Source organism: Pteropus alecto, unplaced genomic scaffold (genome assembly GCF_000325575.1).
Source record: "Pteropus alecto unplaced genomic scaffold, ASM32557v1 scaffold45, whole genome shotgun sequence".
In the NCBI taxonomy this organism is placed as follows: Eukaryota; Metazoa; Chordata; class Mammalia; order Chiroptera; family Pteropodidae; genus Pteropus; species Pteropus alecto.
Window position 1 is genome coordinate 14475831 of NW_006442491.1, and position 19529 is coordinate 14495359.

Consider the following 19529-nt stretch of genomic DNA (forward strand, 5'->3'; position numbering starts at 1 on the left):
TATCCTCCTGCCATAGTGAACTGTGCATTCCCTTGCTATTCCACGACTCCACGCCTCGTCATACCTCCATTGCTTTGCATGTACTGGGCCATCTGGCTGGGATGCTCTTCAGAGGTAACTAGTTTTCTGACCATTGATTCATTTTTTCTGTTCCTGAACTTTGTATAAATGAAACTGTACAGTATATACTCTTGTGCTTGGCTCTGTTGCTCAACACAATGTCTGTGAGATCCATCTGTGTTGAACATGCCATAGTTCCTTCTTTTTGTGGCTTCCTAGGAGCCCATTGTATGACTAAACCATAATTTGTGGATCCATTCTCCTATGTGTAGCCTTTTGGCTTATTTCCAGTGTAGGGCTTTTATGAACAAAGTTGCTATAAACATTTGGTATATATAAGCATTCAGTTCTCTTGAGTATAAACCCAGGAGTGCAATTGCTGAGTCATTAGGTGGATATACGCTTAGCATTCATAGATAGTGCCAAACAGCTTTCCAAAGTAGTTGTACTATTTGACATTCCCATCAGCACTTTAAAAGAGTTCCAGTTGCTCCACATCCTTCCCAAAACTTGGTACTGTCGATCTTTTAAATTTTGGCCATTCTGGTGGGTGCATAGTAGAATCTCATTGTGGTTTAAATTTGCATTTTCATGATGAGTAATGAGCACATGCTCACAGGCTTATTGGATACATTGCATTTCTTCATCCAATAAAATATAACTGAACATCCACAGCGCATGTGCAAGTTGCTGTAGCCATAGGGAATAAATAACATTCAAACTCCGTGAGATTCCAAATCATTGCTTTGTTTGCACAACATGAGCACTTTTGCTTTGGGGAGAGTTTGTTGTTAAAAAGAAAAAAAAAACATATTAAAAACCTAAATAAATTTACAGGTAAACTCTGACTGTTCTTCTGTAGAAGATCCCAAATAAGAAAATATAATTGACTAGTAACAGAAAAAGCAGAAGGCACAGTTAGTAGACACTCATTCATTCAGCAAATATTTCTTAAGCATGTATCATGTGCAGGTAGTACCAGACACTGGGATGCAGCAGGGAGCAAGCTGGACACAGCCCCCAGGCTAACAGAGCTTGAAAACCAGACCTCGGTGACACAATCGGGCGCTCACACTATTAGTGACGGTTTTGTCTTCTACCCCTCCTAAACCGGGAACTCGTCGAAGGCAGGGTCCAGGTCTTGTTCATCTGTGAGTCCTCATTTTCTATAGTGAGCACCTGGGGCACATACTGGCATGTTCTCAGGATATGTGTGCTGAATTGCTGAGCCTGAACCAATTCCTTTAGTTTACAGATGAAAAATACAAGACAGACAAAAGCTTAAGAACATAGACATTGTACCAAATAAAATAGTAGAGGTGTTCCAGATGCAAATCCAGTTTCCTGTCCCAGTTTAATGACCTTTAATACACATGTGCTATCTCTGGCTGTGGTAAATTCCAGAATGTGGTTTATAAAAACAGCCCATGTACTGTTCTGTCCCATTTCTCACATCCACAAGCAAAATAAAGTGGCAGATTAAACTCCGGCCTCTCATTTCAGATTGAAACTTTTTCGTTACAGATTTTAAAAGGATCTCGAATAATATTTTTTAAAATTCTAAGCATTCTACAAATCCTCGTGCCAAAACCTTACTACTACTGAGTGACGCCTCAATAGGAAAACAAACATGAGTCTCAACCCATGACTATTTTATTCCCTCAAGATCATTTCCCCACAGGCAGTTCGGCCACGTCAGCGGAGCCCACTCAGATATATCTTGGTCCCCACCACGTGAAAGCCTCTTTTCTGCATACCATTCCATGAGAGCTGGCTGCCCGGAGACTTGACAACCTGGTACCATATCCTCCCACAATCACCCTCCCCTTCGTTGGGCTTATCATTGGTGTCAGAGAAAAATGCAGCCTTCAAGTTTGTACATTCCAACTCCAGCACTTAGAGGAAGAGCCCTCAGCAGAGCCAGCTGCCGTCAGCAGGGCAGGGCGGGGGCAGCGGGCTGAGCAAGTCACCTGTCACCTAGGCCAGCCCCCCTCACTCCACCCCGGGTTATCAGAGTTGTGAACAGAGCTGGACAGGACCCCCTCGGAAAGCACCAATTCTGGGTCTCTGGAGCAGCCGGGATTAGGAGTATTCATTTCTGGAGTTCTGGGAATGGGATGGGAATGGCAGGGGTCAGAACCCCTTGAAACTCTGACCAATGACCTGACATTGGCTAGGTATGTTTACTTGCCATACCTGTGGGAAAAGGCCTACAAAGCTAATGCCAGGGAAGGTGAGACCTGGTCACCTGGGCAAATAAGCCAGAGCCCAGAATAGAATAGTGAGAATTAGATCACCGTTCTTTCTCAATAGATAATTGGGACTCATCTCTGTAACCTCAGACAAACCAATTTCCCTCTCTGGGGTTCAGTTTTCTCTCTCTAAAATGGACAGGGAGGGAACCAGACAAGTTCTAAAGTCACTTCTAAGGCCAAGGATTCATGACTCTGATTTTGATCTAAAGCAAGAAAAGAAGTGTTGCCAAGTATGTAAATTACTGGCTCTTTTTTTGCCCCTGTAGGCAGGCTATGGTTCTACTAACACTCTAACCTTGTGATCTTCTTCCACAAGATCTTTCTCCCAAAGATCCATAAGAAACTTCTTTGTGATTCAATTCTCTCCTTCCACCTCCATCCCCACCCCACCCACTGTGCCCCAGTTCAACCCTCACCTGAGCCCTTCTCGAGGCTGGGATGCTAGGGACCTGGGTTGCGAACTTCAGGCACTTGAATGTAATATTTACCGTCTTGCATCCTGCCCCGTCCACTCCAGGGCACCATGAAGGAATTCTGACTCACCACCACGAAGGAATTCTGACTCACCACGTACTCTTCCCATTCATTTGTTAAACATTTGTCCCAAGTGCCAGACACCACCCTGGCTACCTGGGCTACCGAGAAGAATGGCATGGCCCAATCCTCAGGAATTTTAGTACTAAGTTAGGGAGCCATGTCATCCACCTGATGGCAGTCAGCCCAGGTCACCTGGGAGTGAGCCCCAAGGGAGAGCCTGCTTGGGCAAAATCCTAAAGGGTGCTATAGCAGATGCTGTCAGTGCCCATCCTCTTAGCCCTCCCTGGAGTTGCTTGATCCATGCTCAGAACAAGCCAGGCATGCCCGGCAGTGAAAGCCACAGGAAGATCCGAGGGGCCCAGAGAAGCTGAGCGACCTGCTCATTAACGCAGTGCCTTCCTTTCTCTGTCTCACTTCCTTACTCATTCTCCATGCTTCTTGGGATCACCTCCCAAATAAACTACCTGCACCTGAGTCCCTATCTCAGGGTCAACTTTTGAGAGAACCCACAGTAGGTATGGAATGTGAGCTGAAATGGTCAAGGGGGAGAGAGAGCCACTTGGGTAAAGTGATGGCAGGCTGGAGGTGGCATGGCTTTTGGCATGGTGTGGCGTTTGGAGGACACATACTTGTTGGTCCCAGGACTTTGTTGTGAGACTTTAGCATCCTTGTCTGGAGGGGACAAACACTTCATTCATCTTTTCCTGACCTCTCAGAGGTGCTAGAAGAGAAGGGGCTGGAGAAGGTGGCCAAGGCCTTCCTGAGAGGTGCCCAATGGCCCTGCTCAGGCATCTGCTTCAGTCCTGGGCCCTCAGGGCCCCAAGGAGTGGGCTCTGTTTCTTCTGAGAATGAACTGCTCATCTATGAAAGGAAATTTCCCAACGCACCTGGCTTCTTTCATGATTTGGGTCTATCTAAATATTTGGAAAATGTTTTCTTGTGCTTATAGGGAATATTACAGTGTCAAATGCTGAGGCCTACGGAAGACAACGTAAAAGCAGTGGTTAAGCCAGACAGACTAACTAGCTGTGTGCTCCAGAGCCTATCAGCCTTTGTGAGCCGCAGTTTCCTTATCTATAGCACAGTAATAACAGCCAGAACCTGATGAGGATTCAATATGATAATGCACACGAGCTGAGGCTCTGACTGTAATAAGTGTTCCATTTAAAGAAGTGTGATTGTTCTGAGAAGGAGAGAACACCCACTGGGGCAAGGCCAACCTGCCACCTGAGTGAGACTAGTAGGCAAACTCTGCCATGCAGGGTCTGCCACCAGACTGCCCAGCTCAAAAGCCTACCTGGGCAGGCCACCCAAGGTGTGTCTGCCTGGGTTGGGTATGACCAGAGCCAGAGCAATAGAGCTGTCCAGAGGGCCAAACCTGGACACCAGCTCAGCCTGTCCAGCCAGGCCCTTTGCTGCCATTGGTGAACTAGCCAACAAGCAGTGGGGACAAGAAGTTGGCTCAGAGGGCCTGGGGCTCTGGGCAAGCGCAGGGTGATGACCTCAGGGGAGTTCCGAGACCAGGGCCTCTCCACGTTCCTTGCTCCACAGGTGGATAGAGAAGCACCCCAACATCACCCCCTGGAGTCCTCTTTTATAGCCCTCCATGAGGAGCCAACTTACTTCATCCTCAGGCTCTCTGTTCAAACAGGTGTTTTTCCGTGGATTCGGCTTCCGCTCATCTGGGCAGCCCTGCCTGAACTTCCGAGACCCCTGCCGGCCTCAGGTGGTCCATTGCCCCTAGAGTAGACCTGGCTGCTTTAACTCGGAGAGAAGCTGATGTTTTAATTGACCTGCTGGGTGTTCTCTGTACCCGGTGAACCAAGCAAAGTCAGAGGTAGAGATTCACCTGAGGCTGCCCCCTGACGCACACTCTGGTCCTCTCACCTTCCCACCTTTCCCTCCCACTTGGCCTCCTGTGTTGTCCATGGCGTAGCGTTTCTACCTCTAGGGCCTGGGCTCCCTGGGTGGTGACTGCACTGCCCCAGACAAGGTTGCACAGAACAAGCCTCTCCCTGCCCCAGCCTGGGACCAATGCAGAAATGCTTCTGAGCAGCAAGGCCCTGGCTGGCACTGAGGCTAAAAGGCTATTTTGAGACTTTGGGTGGAGAAGGCCTCAAAGAGATCCCCAGGAATGTGCAATTATCCAATTAACCCAACATGCCAGTTCCGAGGTATCCTGGGGTTCCTCAGGGCTGCTCAGATAAGGACTGACAGGAGGAAAGACCCCTGCAGTTCTGATCTCAGGGTCAGTGTTCAGGAGGTTGGGGGTGAACAACCCCTGGCCTGGGGGTGAGGGAAGGTGCAGATCAAAGGTCCTCAGACTAAATGAACAGTCTTATAACTCGGAGGGAGAAAGGCACTGTCTGCTCTAAACAAATGTGCCCTAAACAAAGCTCATCTAGCATCACTACAGCTTCAGGGAGACCTGGGGCTCTCGGTAACCAGGATCAATAACCCTAGCCATGAGTCGAGAATGCTTTCTGCATTTCTGCCCTTTTTATTTATTCCCACCACTTCTGAGAGACAAACATCCATGTTGTCACTGAACTGGCTCCTAGAGAAACCAGACCAACCCTTCTTGTGTCCCCTGGATCTGGTTTGAGCCTGTCCCTGCTCGCAGACTCCTCTGAAGCCCCCTCTCTGGCCACTGTTTCCCATAAATCTCTGCAGGCCTTCGTATGAACTAAGATACTTTCCTCCTTTGGGGTGTGGGGTCTCCTCCTCATGCTGGCTCACCATTTAGCATCCAACTGTCCCAGGAAATGGGAACCACGTGGCAAGAGGATCAGATTCCTGGGAGGTGACACTGCGCCTCTGCCTCACTGTACCCATTAGCTCTCAGCCCTCCCCTTGGCCAGGGAGAGCTGACTCCCTCATTTCTCAGCCTGGAAAGGAGGAGTAAGGTGAAGTGAAGATGGGGAAGGGCTAGGAGGAGGTGCTGGGCATGCAAAGGGGCAGGCTCAAGCCCAGAGTGAGAGGAGGAGACAAGCAAATGAAGGTGTTGCTAAAGACCACAGTGTGAGAAAGGAGGGGCTGCAGGAACTGGGGTATCTCAGGCCGTCTCGGTGGGTGGGGCCGGAGGGCAGGGGCGTCTGGGAAACAGGCCTCCCTCTGGAATTCAGAGTTGAGCTGCTGTCTAAATCACTGGCTCCTGGAATCTATAAGACAAGACTGAAGACTGCAAAGGGGCATCCAGAGGTCCCAGATTCTAAAAGGTCAGCTTCCGGTGAGTATGACATACTGCTGGACACATGGCTTCCTTGCCTTAGTTTCCAGGATCTTTCTCGCTGCCTTAACCCCTGAGCAGCAAGAGGGAGGCCGGGGTGGTTGCCCAGAGACCTAGTGGTCGGCTGAAATAGCTGGGACAGGAGTACACACCTACAGAAACGGAGGAGTATCAAGGGGTGACCTCGCGGCCAGGGCCTGCTGGAAGTAGCTCTGCAGCCCCCAGACCAGCCCGTGGCTGCCTGATCTACCCCCACCTGATCTCTCAGCTGCCCTGTACAACCCTGGATACTCCAGAAACTCCACGCCTAGTAGCCCTCAGCCGTCCCTCCTGGGCACGGCTGACCTCAGGAGCCATGGCTTTTGTTGGGACCAGAAAATATGACTCCAGGTTCCCAAGCCTCACAGCTGTTTGAGGGCTCCTTCCTTCCCTGAAAGCAACTCTGAGTTGTGCCCTCCCAAGAAAGAAACTCAAGATCTTATTTTAAAATGTGACCTGCAAACCATGTCACATGCAAACCACGACTCATCTGCAACTCGTCAGTTGTAGGGGGAAAATTGGGGCAACTGAATTTCCTTGAGATTGATACAATCTTCCTCTAGTCCCATCTTTATAGTCCAGCAGAACTTTTTCCCTGGCTGAAGTCATTCGTTGCACACCTGGGGAGAGTTTACAGGGATAAAGGACATGTTCCCGTCCCTGGGGAAGTTCGTGGCATCAGGACAAGTAAATGAAGAGGGTTACGGGGAGGTTCAAGCCCAGACAGGACAGATGAGGGAGGCCTTCTGCAAAAGGTCCCCTGTGGATTAGCACCCACATAATGAGACAGAATTAGAGGGAAAGGCATCACTGGGAGAAGGAAGGGCAGGAAGTGCCGCGGCCTCTTTGTGGAGGGGATGGGGAAAAGCAGGTAGGGGCAAAGTCACTGCACACCCAGTAACGCTGGGAATGTCCACTGCCTCCCAGGGAGCATCTAAGGCTCGTGCTTCCCCGCAGAGCCTGGGGGTAGGGGGGACATTTGCCCTTCCTTCCGTGGTTTCCGCTGGATTTAATGGGCTGTCACATTGTTCTCTCCCCAGCCACGCGCCATGTGGTGGGCCCTGCTGCTGCTGCCGCCAATGGCGCTGCGCACCAGCAGGGCAGGGCTTCTGCAGGAGAGGGTCCCCCTTTTCCGGATCACTCAGCAGGGTCCCTGGGGGAGCGAGGCCAGCAACACCACGGGCACATCCTGCGAGGGTCTCTTCGCAGCGGAGAACACGACCTTGACACTGGTGAATCGTAGCCTAGAGCGCCTACCTGACTGCCTGCCCCGCACGCTGCGCAGCCTGGACGGCAGCCACAACCTGCTGCGCGCCCTGAGCGCGCGGGAGCTCGGCCACCTGCCGCAGCTGCAGGTGCTGACGCTGCGCCACAACCGTATCGCCGCGCTGCGCTGGGGCCCAGGCGGGCCGGCGGGGCTACACACGCTGGACCTCAGCTACAACCAGCTAACCTCCCTGCCTCTGTGCGCCGGGCCCTCTCTGGGCAGCCTCCATGCGCTGGAGCTCGCGGGGAACCCTCTGCAGACGCTGCCGCCCAAGGCCTTCACTTGCTTCCCAGCGCTGCGCCTGCTCAACCTCTCCAGCACCGCGCTGGGCCACGGCACCCAGGGGGACATCGCCGACGCCGCCTTCGCGCCCCTGGCCACGCTCGAGGTCCTGGACCTCAGCAGCACGTTCCTCACGCAGAGTGAGTCCTGAGGCTCCGGGTTTTCAGAGGCATGCTGGGGGATGCGCTCCCCGCGGTCGGGCTGTAACTATCTCCAGGGGTGGTGACCTAGATCCTAGCTCACAGTGCCGCTCCTAGATGTGCCAGCTACATTTCCCGAACCAAGTGGTCCCTGTTCAAAGCTCCATACAGACGTTAACTCCTTGAGTTCCAAGAGGTGGGAACAGGAAGGCGAATGACTGGCTCGAAGTCTCACAGCTTATTAAGTGGAGCCTCCAAATCCAAACCCAAGCTTTCTGGGTCTAGAGCCCAAACTTTTTAGCCACGTAGTGCTACTGGCACAGCTGGTAAATGCTCCTAGGATGGAGAAGGGGATGTTTGGGGCTCAGCACTGAACACGCAGTTCATGTGAAGCAACCGATGTTCTAAGGGTGAATTCGTTGGCTTTTCTACTTGGTTGACTAAAATTGTGTCTGTAAATGTTGACTCCTTCAAAAAAGACACAGGAGGAAGGTGAGAATACCAGTTCTCTTGTACTTAGTGTGTTCTGACTCTGGTTCACAGGTCGGTTTTATTATTTTTTTAAAAAACACTTCATGTATCTATGATCACCTGTTCCACCATAGACAAAGAAAGAAGAGAGCGAAAACTAGAAACCCAGAGGAAGGGGAACTTCCCCACGTGTCAGGAGAGCCACAGAGTTAGGTTTCTGGGCCTCTCCTCTTCTCCTTCTTCCTCACCTTCCTCAAAAATTTCCCCACTCACGGCAACCATCGGAGTGAAGTGTGGATACATCTGTGTGAAGTTTGGGGTGTCTCTGTGTGGCGAGGGTGGGCCAGCAGCAGACTTGGAGACAGTGCCCTTGGTTCGAGTCCTGGCTCTGTCTTTTCCCAGCTGTGTGACCTTGGGCCAATCATTCACCTCTCTGGCCTCAGCTGCCTCAGGTCGAAAGGAAGGAAGGACCCGTCATCTCTGAGGGCCCTTCTGGCTGAAACGGCCCAGGCTTCTGAGATTCCCAAAGCTGCCACTATGCCCTTGCTCAGCGGTGACCTTCAAAACTCAGTTTGTCACTCTCGGTATTTCCTTAAGGTTGTGCTAGCCTCCCGGGTTTATGCCTTCCTGGGTAGTAGGAAGTTTCCCTTGTGTTTCAGTTCAGACGGGGTGGATCAAAGACCTGCCGAAGCTCTCATCCCTCCACCTGAGGAAGATGCCCAGGCTGAGGAGCCTGGAGGGAGACATTTTCAAGATGACCCCTGACCTGCAACAGCTGGATTGTCAAGATTCGCCAGCACTTACCTCTGTCCAGACAAACATCTTTCGAGACACTCCCCGCCTACAGCTCCTTCTGCTCCAGAAGTAAGTGTTTCCAAGTCACATGGCCGAATTTTGCCCATTACACTATGTTGAATAGGTGTAACTATTTTATAGAACACACAAGACCTTAATTTTCCTCCTATGGCTCCTTTAAATTCTTTTTGGGCTTTTGTTCTTCCTCATCCTTTGGGTGATATCTTAGGCAGATTCCAGCTAGTCCGTCCAGCCTACAAACCATGCAACTCAGTCTTGTTCAGGGCAATATTGAATCTCCAAACTCTCATGCATGTAAGGTTTCCCTTAAGCCCCAGGTGAGAAACCTTGGGAAGAGGGGGTGAGGGCATCGCATTCTCTATTTCTCCATCCACCTGCTTTCCCCTGTGGGAAGAAAGCCCCTTCCAGGGTTTGAGTGGGTCTAGGGAGGAAAGGTGAGAGGGTAGGAAAGTCCTACTTGCAGTGGGGACCCAGGGTTGGTGCCCTATGGCCCAGTGATGTCCACCCTTCAGCGTCCCTTTGAAGATGACCCCAGGCTGTCTCCTTTCCTAAGCACCCACATCTGGGTCCTGGGAAGGAAGCCCCTTTGCCCCACCATCACTCTCAATGTAGCCACTTCGTTTACTCTGCTGGTTCCCGCCCTAATCACAGTACTTCACTTTGGGACTTTTTACAAGGAATAGGGAATCAGAACATGCAGAGCACTTAGTACAGTGCCTGGCACATGGTGTATGCTCTATAGCATTAATGAAGATGAGGTGGTTTGTGGTGAAGGAGATGGTAACGATGACAGTCGTGGTGGTAATGGTGATGGTGATGATGTTGATAGTGTGGTGAATTGATGATAGTGATGGTAATGCTGATGATGATGGTGGCGGTGATAACATTGATGAGAATGAAATCATCTCTGGCTCAGGCTCCTCTTTTGAGCTTTAGACTGATGCAGCATTGTGTAGAAGGCACCAGATGTGGAGCCAAACTGCCTCGGCTCAAGGGGCAAGTTATTTAATGCCTCTATGACTCAATTTCCTCATCTGTGAAATGGGGATAATGGCCAAATTCTCTCCCATTGAATTGTTGAGAGAGGAAATGCTTTGATATGCCTGGCATAGAACAAGAGTTTCAGATTATTATTATTAATGGGAATTTGCACTAGATGTCTCATAGGTCTTTTAGTATCCAGCAGGCAATTGGATACGTGAGCCTGGAGCTTATCACAAGGCCTGGGCTGGAGATACCTGGAAGTCCTCAGCCCAGAGATGTTGGAAGAAACATACAGTGATGATGCTGCTGGCGATAGTGGTGGATGGAGGTATTGGTAGCAATAATGTTGTTGATGGTGATGATGGTTTTGGTGATGATGGTGGCAGTGATGATGACAGCACAGCCCCTGCTTTCAGGAACCTCACAGTTCAGTGTAGCCAGCAGACATCTGCCAATTGTCACAATACATTATGATCAGTGTCAGAGGCACACACCACATATTGTGTTATAAAACAAGTAGGGCTAATGATCAGCTCCATCGGATCGTAGAAGAACATAATGGATCCATTCCTTTAAAGGTGAGTTCAAACTCACCAGGTGAATGCCAGAGGAGAAAGACAACCCAGACCCCAACATAAGCAGGCATAGCTGGTTCAGAAGTGATGGCCACCTCCTCTCATCCCTGCGCTTCTCAATTCACTGCAATCTGACCACCCACTTCAGCTCCGTGATTGAATGGAACCAGTGGTATTTCAACTGCTAAATCCAGTGGATGCGTCTCTGTCCATTGAGCCTCTTGTTGATTCTTTCTTCCCTATCAACACTTACTGTCTCCTTGTTCTCGGAATGCTGCCTTGGTGCTTCTCCAGCCTTCCTGCATATGCTTCTGAAGGTCCTTGGCTATTTACATTTCCAACTTTTTTGCATGTCATTTCTCACCCTACATGATGACCCCAGCACTGTCTCCACTGCCATATCTGTTGCCTCCTTTGCCATCTCTGTGCTGTGGACACTCAGTTAAGTATCTCCAGCTCAAGCCTTTTGATAAGCTCCAGGCCCTTGTATCTAACTGTCTGGATGTTGGAAGACCTATGAGACGTCCAGTGTAAATGCCCAGAAATCATCATCATCATCATCATCATCCGAACCTTTTGTTCTGTGCCAGGAATTTTTAAGACACATATCAAATCATTTCCTCTCTCAAGAATTCAAAGGGAGAGAATATAGTCACTATCCCCATTTCACAGATGAGGAAACTGAGCCAAAGAGGTATTAAGTAACTTGCAACAATTCACACAGCTAGTAAGCAGTGGAGTCAGGACTCGAGCCCAGGCAATTTGGTTCCACATCTGATAACCTTAAATACTGCATGAGTCTGAAGCTCAAAAGAGTAGTCGGAGCCAGAGATATAAATCTAGGAGTATAAAGATTAAATTTGAAGCCACAGAAGTTAGTAAGATCAGAGATTTAGATAGAAGAGGGCCCAGGACTGAGTCTTAAAGAACCCAAACTTTTAAGATCAGGAAGAGGAAGAACCAGGAAAAGAAAGTACCACCAGTGAGGAGAGAAAAACTGGGAGGGTGTGATGCCCTGGAGGCCGACAGAAAAGAGTTTCAGGGAGAAGGGAGTGGTTGGCAGAACTGAATGCCCTTGAGAGGCCTAGTCATCTGAGGACAGGGAAATAACCCTAGGATTGGGTGTTGGTGACATTCATTCTCAGTGGAGCCAGAGGAGAGCATGTTCAAGAGCCACTGCTGGTGTAAACAGCTCTTAAGTTTGGCTTTCCTGTCACCAGATCCAGCCTGGTCTCAACAGCCCCTTCCCAGCTACCCTTTAGGGCAGCTTTAGGTCAAGTTCTCATCATTTCCTACCCCACTTACCAAGGGCCTTGTAATCAGGGACTTTGCCTTCAGGGCCCCACCCTTTAGTGTAGGGGATCTTAAACGCTTCTGTGCCATGGACTTCTTTGGCAGTCTGGTACAGCCTATGGACCTTTCTCAAGAATGTTCTTGATGCATAAAATAAAGTACATAAGCTTACAAAGAAACCAATTATAGTTATAAAAATATTTCTAAATGGTGTTTTAGGAATATACATGTATGTAGAGTGCTTTTTTATTTAATACCTTAAATGACGAAATCCAGCAGTGGGTCTAATAACTTCGATAATTTTGATGATTATAAATGACAAGAAACTACTGAAAAGTGATATGGAAATATCTATGATTTCTATTGGATATTCACCCATGGTTTGTTGCCTTTATTCATTGTTAAAGCAAATGGTAAATTTTGACAGTGAAATGTAGTATCTTCCATCCATGTTCACGGACCTGTCTCTGTGGACCTCAGGTTAGGAACCCTTAAATCCAGTCACTACATTCAGCCCGGAGATCTGTCTAAATTATAAGCCTCCTGCCAAATGAAACCTTTTCAGTGCTTTTCATGGCTTGAAGAAGGTTTCATTTCTTGGCTGGCTTATCCTGGGCCCCATACCGCACCACCACTGATCCAGCTGGGAGGAGGGAGCCTCTTCCTTTCTGGATGCTCTCAAGCCTCTGAAGCTTGTTAAATTCTACCTTCCCTGCTGGATTCTCTCTCTGCCCCCTCAGCCTGGCCTAATCCTGGCATTCCTCAGCTCACTCAATTTCCTCCCCTGGGAGGCTATCTGTGATAAAGAGTGGGTGACATTTGGGTGCCCTGGTATAGCCAGAACCCTCTGGAGAGGAGATAGGAGCCTTCCTGGCTGCTCTGCCAACTCAGCATGCTCAAAGCCCTCCACAGTTCCCTCCAACAACACTGCACGCAGGAGGGAGAAGCCCTTGCAATATTTCTGCAAAGAAGATAAAAGACTATTTGGAAGAACAAATGGAAACTTCTTTCATGCTAGGGCTGTGTCAGTTCAGACTCAGAGTACCCCTAAAGGGGGACATGCACTAGGACGTGAGCCAGGTTCTCCTTTGCCTCCTGGGAGATGAGAGACACAGGGAGAGAGGCCCCAGCAAACCCAGTTAAGGCTCCATATATGTGAGGCCATCCTAAATTTTCTGGCTTCAGCTGAGGTGGCCCAGATCACAAGAACCACCGAACCAACCCACAGAATCAGGAGAATGAATAAACATTTATTGTTTTAATCTACTAAGTTTGGGGAAAATTCTCTACTTAGCAAGAGTTAATGGATACTCTTCAGCGAGGTATCTTCCAATGGACAGGTGTGGCGGGCCGTCAGCTACAGTCCAACTGCAATAGTACACATCCAAGATTCTCATTAATTAAGAATTCCTGCCATTCTTTGCGACTAGTCTATAATAACAATATCTTACTTTTGTGTAGAGATATACATTTATAAACACTTTCTTCATCACAGACTCTTTTTAATATAACCAGTGGGCAGGGGAATTGTCTCCATTTCATCCATATATCATCCACATAATATCATCTATATCATCCATATAATGGGTGATATTGACTGGGTTGGTGTCTCCACTTTACAGATGACAAAAAAAAAGAAGTCCAAGGTCATTAAGATTTTTGCCCAAAGTAATATCTAACTCCTAACAGAATGGTTTCCCCATGACACCACCATGACTCTCTGGGAATAGTTCTGACCTGATTGTAAAAGCCTGACTTAACTGCTTTTCTGTGTATTTCAGCTGCAACTTGAGTTCCTTCCCTCCTTGGACCCTGCACTCTTCCCAGGTCCTATCCATCAATTTGTTTGGCAACCCCCTCACTTGCAGCTGTGAGTTGTCCTGGCTCCTCATGGATGCAAAGAGAACTGTCCTGAGCAGGTAACACATTTACAAAACAGGCGACCGAGGGGTGAGGGTCAGCCCCCCAGAGCTGAAGTTCTTGCAGCTCATGCCTTGCTCACGTATCCATGCTGGGATGGTTGGCAGTGTTGGGCAGAGCAGCTGTCCCCCATGTTGTCATACTCAGGAACCCAGGTGATGGAGATTTTGCCTCCCTTCCAGCCAGCCAGAGGTGTGGGCAACAGGGAGGAGTAGACATAGGACATTTTAATGAGCCAGGCCAGGAGGTGGTGCTCATCACTTCCACTCACATCCCACTGATGGAACATCAGTCAGCAAACCAAGCTTAACTGCAAGGGATGCTGGGAAATGTAGTCCGCCTCTGTGCCCAGTAGGAAAAAGAAATGCACTCTGTGAACAGTTGGCTTGTCAATGTCAAAGCAATGTTAGCAGTGCCCCATTTTACAGACGAGTGGATTGGGACCCAAATAGGGGGAGATACTTGCTTAGTTTCATGCAGCTGCTGGCTGGAGAAGGCAGAATCTATCTTCTTCCAAAACTGCTCTTAACCAGTGGGCCCTCTTAGGTCCCCAAAACAGAACCTGGCTCCTGTGTCATTCAGTTCAAGGCCAGTGAGCTTACAAAGCTCTCATGGGACAGGAGTCTTATGAAGACTTCTCATTGGCTCTTGGCTGGAAGAGCTAGTTTTGCAGTGGGGAGACATGCCCAGGCTAGCCACTAGGAAAGGATGGGGCTGGGGACATCTCTGGTCTTGAGCACCCTCAACCCAGCTCCAATGCTAACCTGTCCTCTTTGCAGCTCACTTTGGAAAACAACCCCCCTTCCAGCGGGGGTTCTTTTCTTACCTCCCACCCAAGCCTGGATATCAAGCAAAGATCAGTCTGCCCCCCTCGCCCCTTCACATTATCTCCGAAGTTAAACACCCAGGCCCTTTGCAGTGAAGGGTCTCACTTTGTATTAATGATAAGGTTCAGAGTGCATGCTCTTTACACCACTTATTACTGTTCACTTTGGCTGCATTACTTAACCTCTCTGGGCCTCTACCTCCTCATCTGTAAAATGGGGATAATAGTACCTACTTTGTTAAATTAAATTAGCCAATACAGTAAAGTGCTAACAATCATCCCTAGCAAGTGGCAACACTCAGAAAATGTTAGCTGGTATGTGCTGTTATTAGTACTCATGACCAGGGAGCAGGTAGGTGAGAACAGAATGGCCCACTGTACTTAGAGAATCTAGGCCTGCCTTTCACAGTCCTTCCCCCATTTGCTGGGCACCATACTATATAGGCAGTTAGTTCTTTCTGCACTTCCGTTTCCTCTTGCACAATGGGAGTGATGATAGGTGCCTCCTCCACAGGTTGCCCAGAAGGGCAGAGAGGTAGTACGTGTCTAATGTGTACCTGGCATGTGGTACTTGGAAGATGCGTTGACAAGGTTTTGGCAGAGTATAGTCTACACTGAGGACACAAAGGCCAGCACAGGAGCAACCCTGATGCCAAACACCTTCTAACTGGTTGGCCTCCCCTCTAGGGCAGCAGACACTGTGTGCGCACCAGCTGCAGGATCCCATGGTGCCTTCTCAGCCCCTCTTCAGCTCTCCCAGCTGCCCAGTGTGTGCCATTCTGACCAAAGCACTACCCTCCTAGATTCCAATCCACCCTCCTCTGTCCACTCCACCCATGCACCATCTACACAGGGTCCCTCCACCCTGCGGGGCACAGCCCCTTCCCCTCAAGCTGCAAGAGGCCAACGGAGTGTCACCAAGGACCCCTCCCACCCTGTGGGGCCCCACACACAAGCTGCATGGCCACACAGCCTTGTTGGAGAGGGGGCCACCACCTCCATTACCATCTCTACGGGAGGTTCCAGCAACTCTGGCAATCCGCCCAGGGCCACAAGCACAGCTGGGACAGAGCACAGAGAACATGCTACCTGGCTTGTCCTTGACCCTAATGTCTCAGCTGTCTCCACCCCATGGGCCAGCAAACACCCCAGTCTCGTCCCTGCCTCCCCAAACTCGGTGAGCACGCCCAAGCCCGCCTGGAGGACACGGGCCACCCCACAGGCTCTCCACCCGAGTCCTTCCGAAGGTGGGATTCCAATCTTGCTGTTGGACGACTCCAGTGAGGAGGAGGAGGAGGGGAAGAAGGAAGAGGTGGGAGCCCCTCCAGAGGATGTCCCCTGTGACTACCACCCCTGTAAGCACCTCCAGACCCCATGTGCAGAGCTGCAGAGGCGCCTGCGGTGCCGGTGTCCAGGCCTCAGCCATGATGACACCATCCCAGACCCTCCCAAGCTGCAGGAGGTGTCTGAGACCACCGACACGTCCGCACTTGTCCGCTGGTGTGCCCCCAACTCGGTGGTGCGCAGCTACCAGATCCAGTATTCTCTGGAGGGCTGGCCGGGGAACCAGTCGGTGGTGAGGGATATCTATGCCACTGCCCGGCAGCACCCCCTGTATGGGCTCTCACCGGGCACCACTTACCGTGTGTGTGTCCTAGCGGCCAACAGAGCCGGCCTGAGCCAGCCGCAGGCCTCTGGCCCGTGGGGGCCGTGCGCTGCCTTCACCACCAAGCCCAGCTTCGTGCTCGTCTTCACGGGGCTGTGCGCGGCCAGTGGCCTGCTGCTCGTCAGCACCCTGCTGCTGTCCGCGTGTCTCTGCAGACGGGGCCGGGCAACACGCCGGCAGCACTATGACACGCACCTGGTGGCTTACAAGAATCCAGCCTTTGACAATTCGCTGATGCTCCAGACCTTCAGTTAGCCCAGCGTTCCCTCCGCCAGTCGAACTCGAGCTGAGGAATTAATTGCCGGTGTGTAGAAAGAAGATACAGAGTCAAACAATGCCCTATCCTATCAGCTCTGAACATCTGTAATTCTTGTGAAGCCGGCACTCCTCCTACAAGCACGGAATTTGCCAAGCTAGTTTCTCAGTCCAAGGAACTTCCCTTCCTTCTACTTCACTGCCTGTTTCCAAAAATGTGGTGGTCTACACCAGACAACTTCTACTGAATGGGGCATTCTCGTGTGTTTTATTTGGTTGTGTTTGTTTTTGTAGCAATCGGCCCCAGTGTTCAGTAGACTAGTATTGTGTGTGGAAGAGATAAAACAAATTCCGCAATCCAGCCTCTTATACTAGACTGGAAGGAACATCCTCAAGTCATTTTAGGGAAGTTCACTCATGGTCAAGCTCATAGGCAACGCACGTGTTATTCAAGGAATCACTCCAGTGGATTCTTAATCTGAGAAGTGGGGGTAAGGGAGAAGAGAAATGGTTGTTTCCTGAGGACTTCTGGATTTCTTAGTTGCATTCTAGGATATGGCAAAAATGTGCTTCTCTAGCTTTTAGTTAAAAACACAGTCCTCTGGGTACATTTGTGAAACACAGGAAAAGGCTGTCCTTCTTAAAGTGTTTACTGAATTTCACCTAAATGGATAAAGGAACTGTGAATTCTTTTTTAAGGAAGCATAATGAGCTCACTTTTAGGAAATTTTTCTTAGAAGAAATGAGTGAAAGAGAACCTCAAGGCTCTGACTAGAGACTAAGGCATTTTTCTGCTCCCAATTGCATTAAACAATGCCTTTATGATTTGTATCTGAGTGTTGGATATGCCTTACCACATTTTTTCACTTTTATACAAATTTAGGAGAAAAGGTGATTTTATCAAACTATAATGGGGTCATATTGCTAATTTTCTACATTAGCATTTGTATTAGTTTCCTGTGGCTACCATAACAAATTACCACAAAGTGGTAATGAAACAACAGAAAATTATTCTCTTACAGTTCAGGCCAGAAACCCACAATCAAGGTATTAGCAGGGTTGGTTCCCTCTGGAGACTTGAGAATTGCTCCATGCCCCTCGCAGCTTCTGGTGGTTGCCGGCAATCCTTGGTGTCCCTTGGCTTGCAGATGTATCACTCCAACCTCTGCTTCTGTTGTCTCATGACATTCTGTGTGAATTTTTCCCTTTTCTATTATTTTCCTCCAGCTTTAAGATATGTGACATGTAACACCGTGTAAGTCTTGAACCTATCTTTTTGGGAGACGCAAACCCACAACAGCATTTATTTCTACAGTAAAAAAAAATCAAGTTTGAGTCTCATGTATTTTTGTTTCCAAAAAGCAATACAAGCACAAAACCCCGCTGCAGAAACAGCCTATTCAAGTTTGACCTGAATAACTGAACCACTATATATTGTTTTGAAGAAGTTTTGAAAAGTTTCGAAAAAGCCTCCCCAAACTCTAAGGACTGAGCTATTTAAAATGTGTCTACCAGCTTCCGATTAAAAATTGCAAAGGAAAAAAAAGCACAACAAAATCCAAAAACGTGACTAATTAGCATAGTTTTCAGACATGTAATTATCCCAATGCCTTTTAAGCTTACTAAGATTGTTATCTGTTATGTAGGGGCACCCAAATGAATTTCTGCTGTGCTTTCAGTTTGCATGCATGAATATACACTCAAACATGCCTAATATAATTCCAAAGTTTTGTTAAACTCAGAATTTACATGTTTTACAACGCAGGATCCAAAAACCCAAGGAAACTTAGACTATTTTTCTAAGGGTTGAGGTGGTCAAAGTATATTAACCAGAGCCAGATAAAACCTTTTCTAAAGAGAATATGAGTCCAACTCATAAGTCACACCAATAGCATTGACACTAAGCTACATATAAACATAATGAAGTACAAAATCCTAATCTCTCCCACAACTACCTTATTTCAAGTTCTCTTTTTTGAACACCATTTTTGTGTGTTCACACTTTGCTAGTGCTGAGATGTGCTCAGAGTGCCTCTTGGATGGTCCAGGCTTCTCCCTGCAGCCTCATCACCTCCCAGGATGACTACACAAGAGGTTCCAAAAGGAAAAACCAGCTACATGCCACCCTTCTTTACCCTCCCACCAACCTCCATTTGATTCAATGGAAGTGTCCCCGCCTGCAGGTTTCAGTGTATTCCAAGACAAGGGTTGCTTAGCAACTAGTCTGGAAAAAGGAAGCCAGGACCAGGAGGCAACAGGACACCAATCTGAGGATGCCAAGAGGCATGAATTTTGCTTGCAGCTTTCTATTTTAACAGCTCAACAGGCTATGTTTAGATAATCTCACTGTATGATTCCACATCTTGGGTTAAAACTTGGGACAACGGGCAGCAATAGGCAACCACTGATAAGAGAAAGCAACCAGCACAAGCCTTTGTCTTCCTCTTCCTTTTCCCTGAATCTCACATTCTCAAACATGTCAGTGTAGTGAAAATAAGGGCTTTTAAGTCAGATGACGACAAACCAATTATTTTTACAATAAAAGTGCAAGTGATGTATCTGGACTGACTTTATGAATCCGAAAACTTACACAATAGAGGACCATAGTATGCTATACAAACAGCCCAAGACAAAGGTAACTTTTTTTCCCAGCTTTTTTATTCCTTTAACATCTTAACAAAATAATATTCCCCAAAGTTTAAAAAACTTTTGAAAAATATACAGTTTCATATTATTTACAATAACATATGAGTACATGTTCCAATATCATACAAACACTGCTATGTTTCAGAAATACAGTGGGAAGGCATAATTCATTGCCTCCTGGAGGGTGTAGGCTCATGGATATGTTTTCATAGTCCAACTACCTCTGTTGTTATCCTGATACATAAACTATTAGGCACCTGAGAGGATG

At 48.5% G+C, this 19529-nt stretch overlaps 1 protein-coding gene across 1 annotated transcript; it reads left to right on the forward strand.

Annotated features, from left to right (window-relative positions):
• The first annotated feature begins 7169 nt into the window (after window positions 1-7169).
• On the forward strand, window positions 7170-17950 carry LRRN4 (leucine rich repeat neuronal 4). Its single transcript, XM_015596877.2, has 4 exons — window positions 7170-7809; window positions 8940-9144; window positions 13730-13867; window positions 15382-17950. Exons 1-4 carry the CDS (start codon window positions 7170-7172, stop codon window positions 16613-16615), a joined length of 2217 nt encoding a protein of 738 aa, XP_015452363.1. The 3' UTR covers window positions 16616-17950.
• The last annotated feature ends 1579 nt before the right edge of the window (window positions 17951-19529 follow it).

What these genes read in the sequence shown, in the direction of transcription:
- LRRN4 (XM_015596877.2), top strand. Translation starts at nt 7,170, where the DNA reads ATGTGGTGGGCCCTGCTGCTGCTGCCGCCAATGGCGCTGCGCACCAGC. An exon ending in CAGCACGTTCCTCACGCAGA is followed by an intron (nt 7,810 to 8,939) that starts GTGAGTCCTGAG and finishes CTTGTGTTTCAG; the next exon opens with TTCAGACGGGGTGGATCAAA. An exon ending in CAGCTCCTTCTGCTCCAGAA is followed by an intron (nt 9,145 to 13,729) that starts GTAAGTGTTTCC and finishes TGTGTATTTCAG; the next exon opens with CTGCAACTTGAGTTCCTTCC.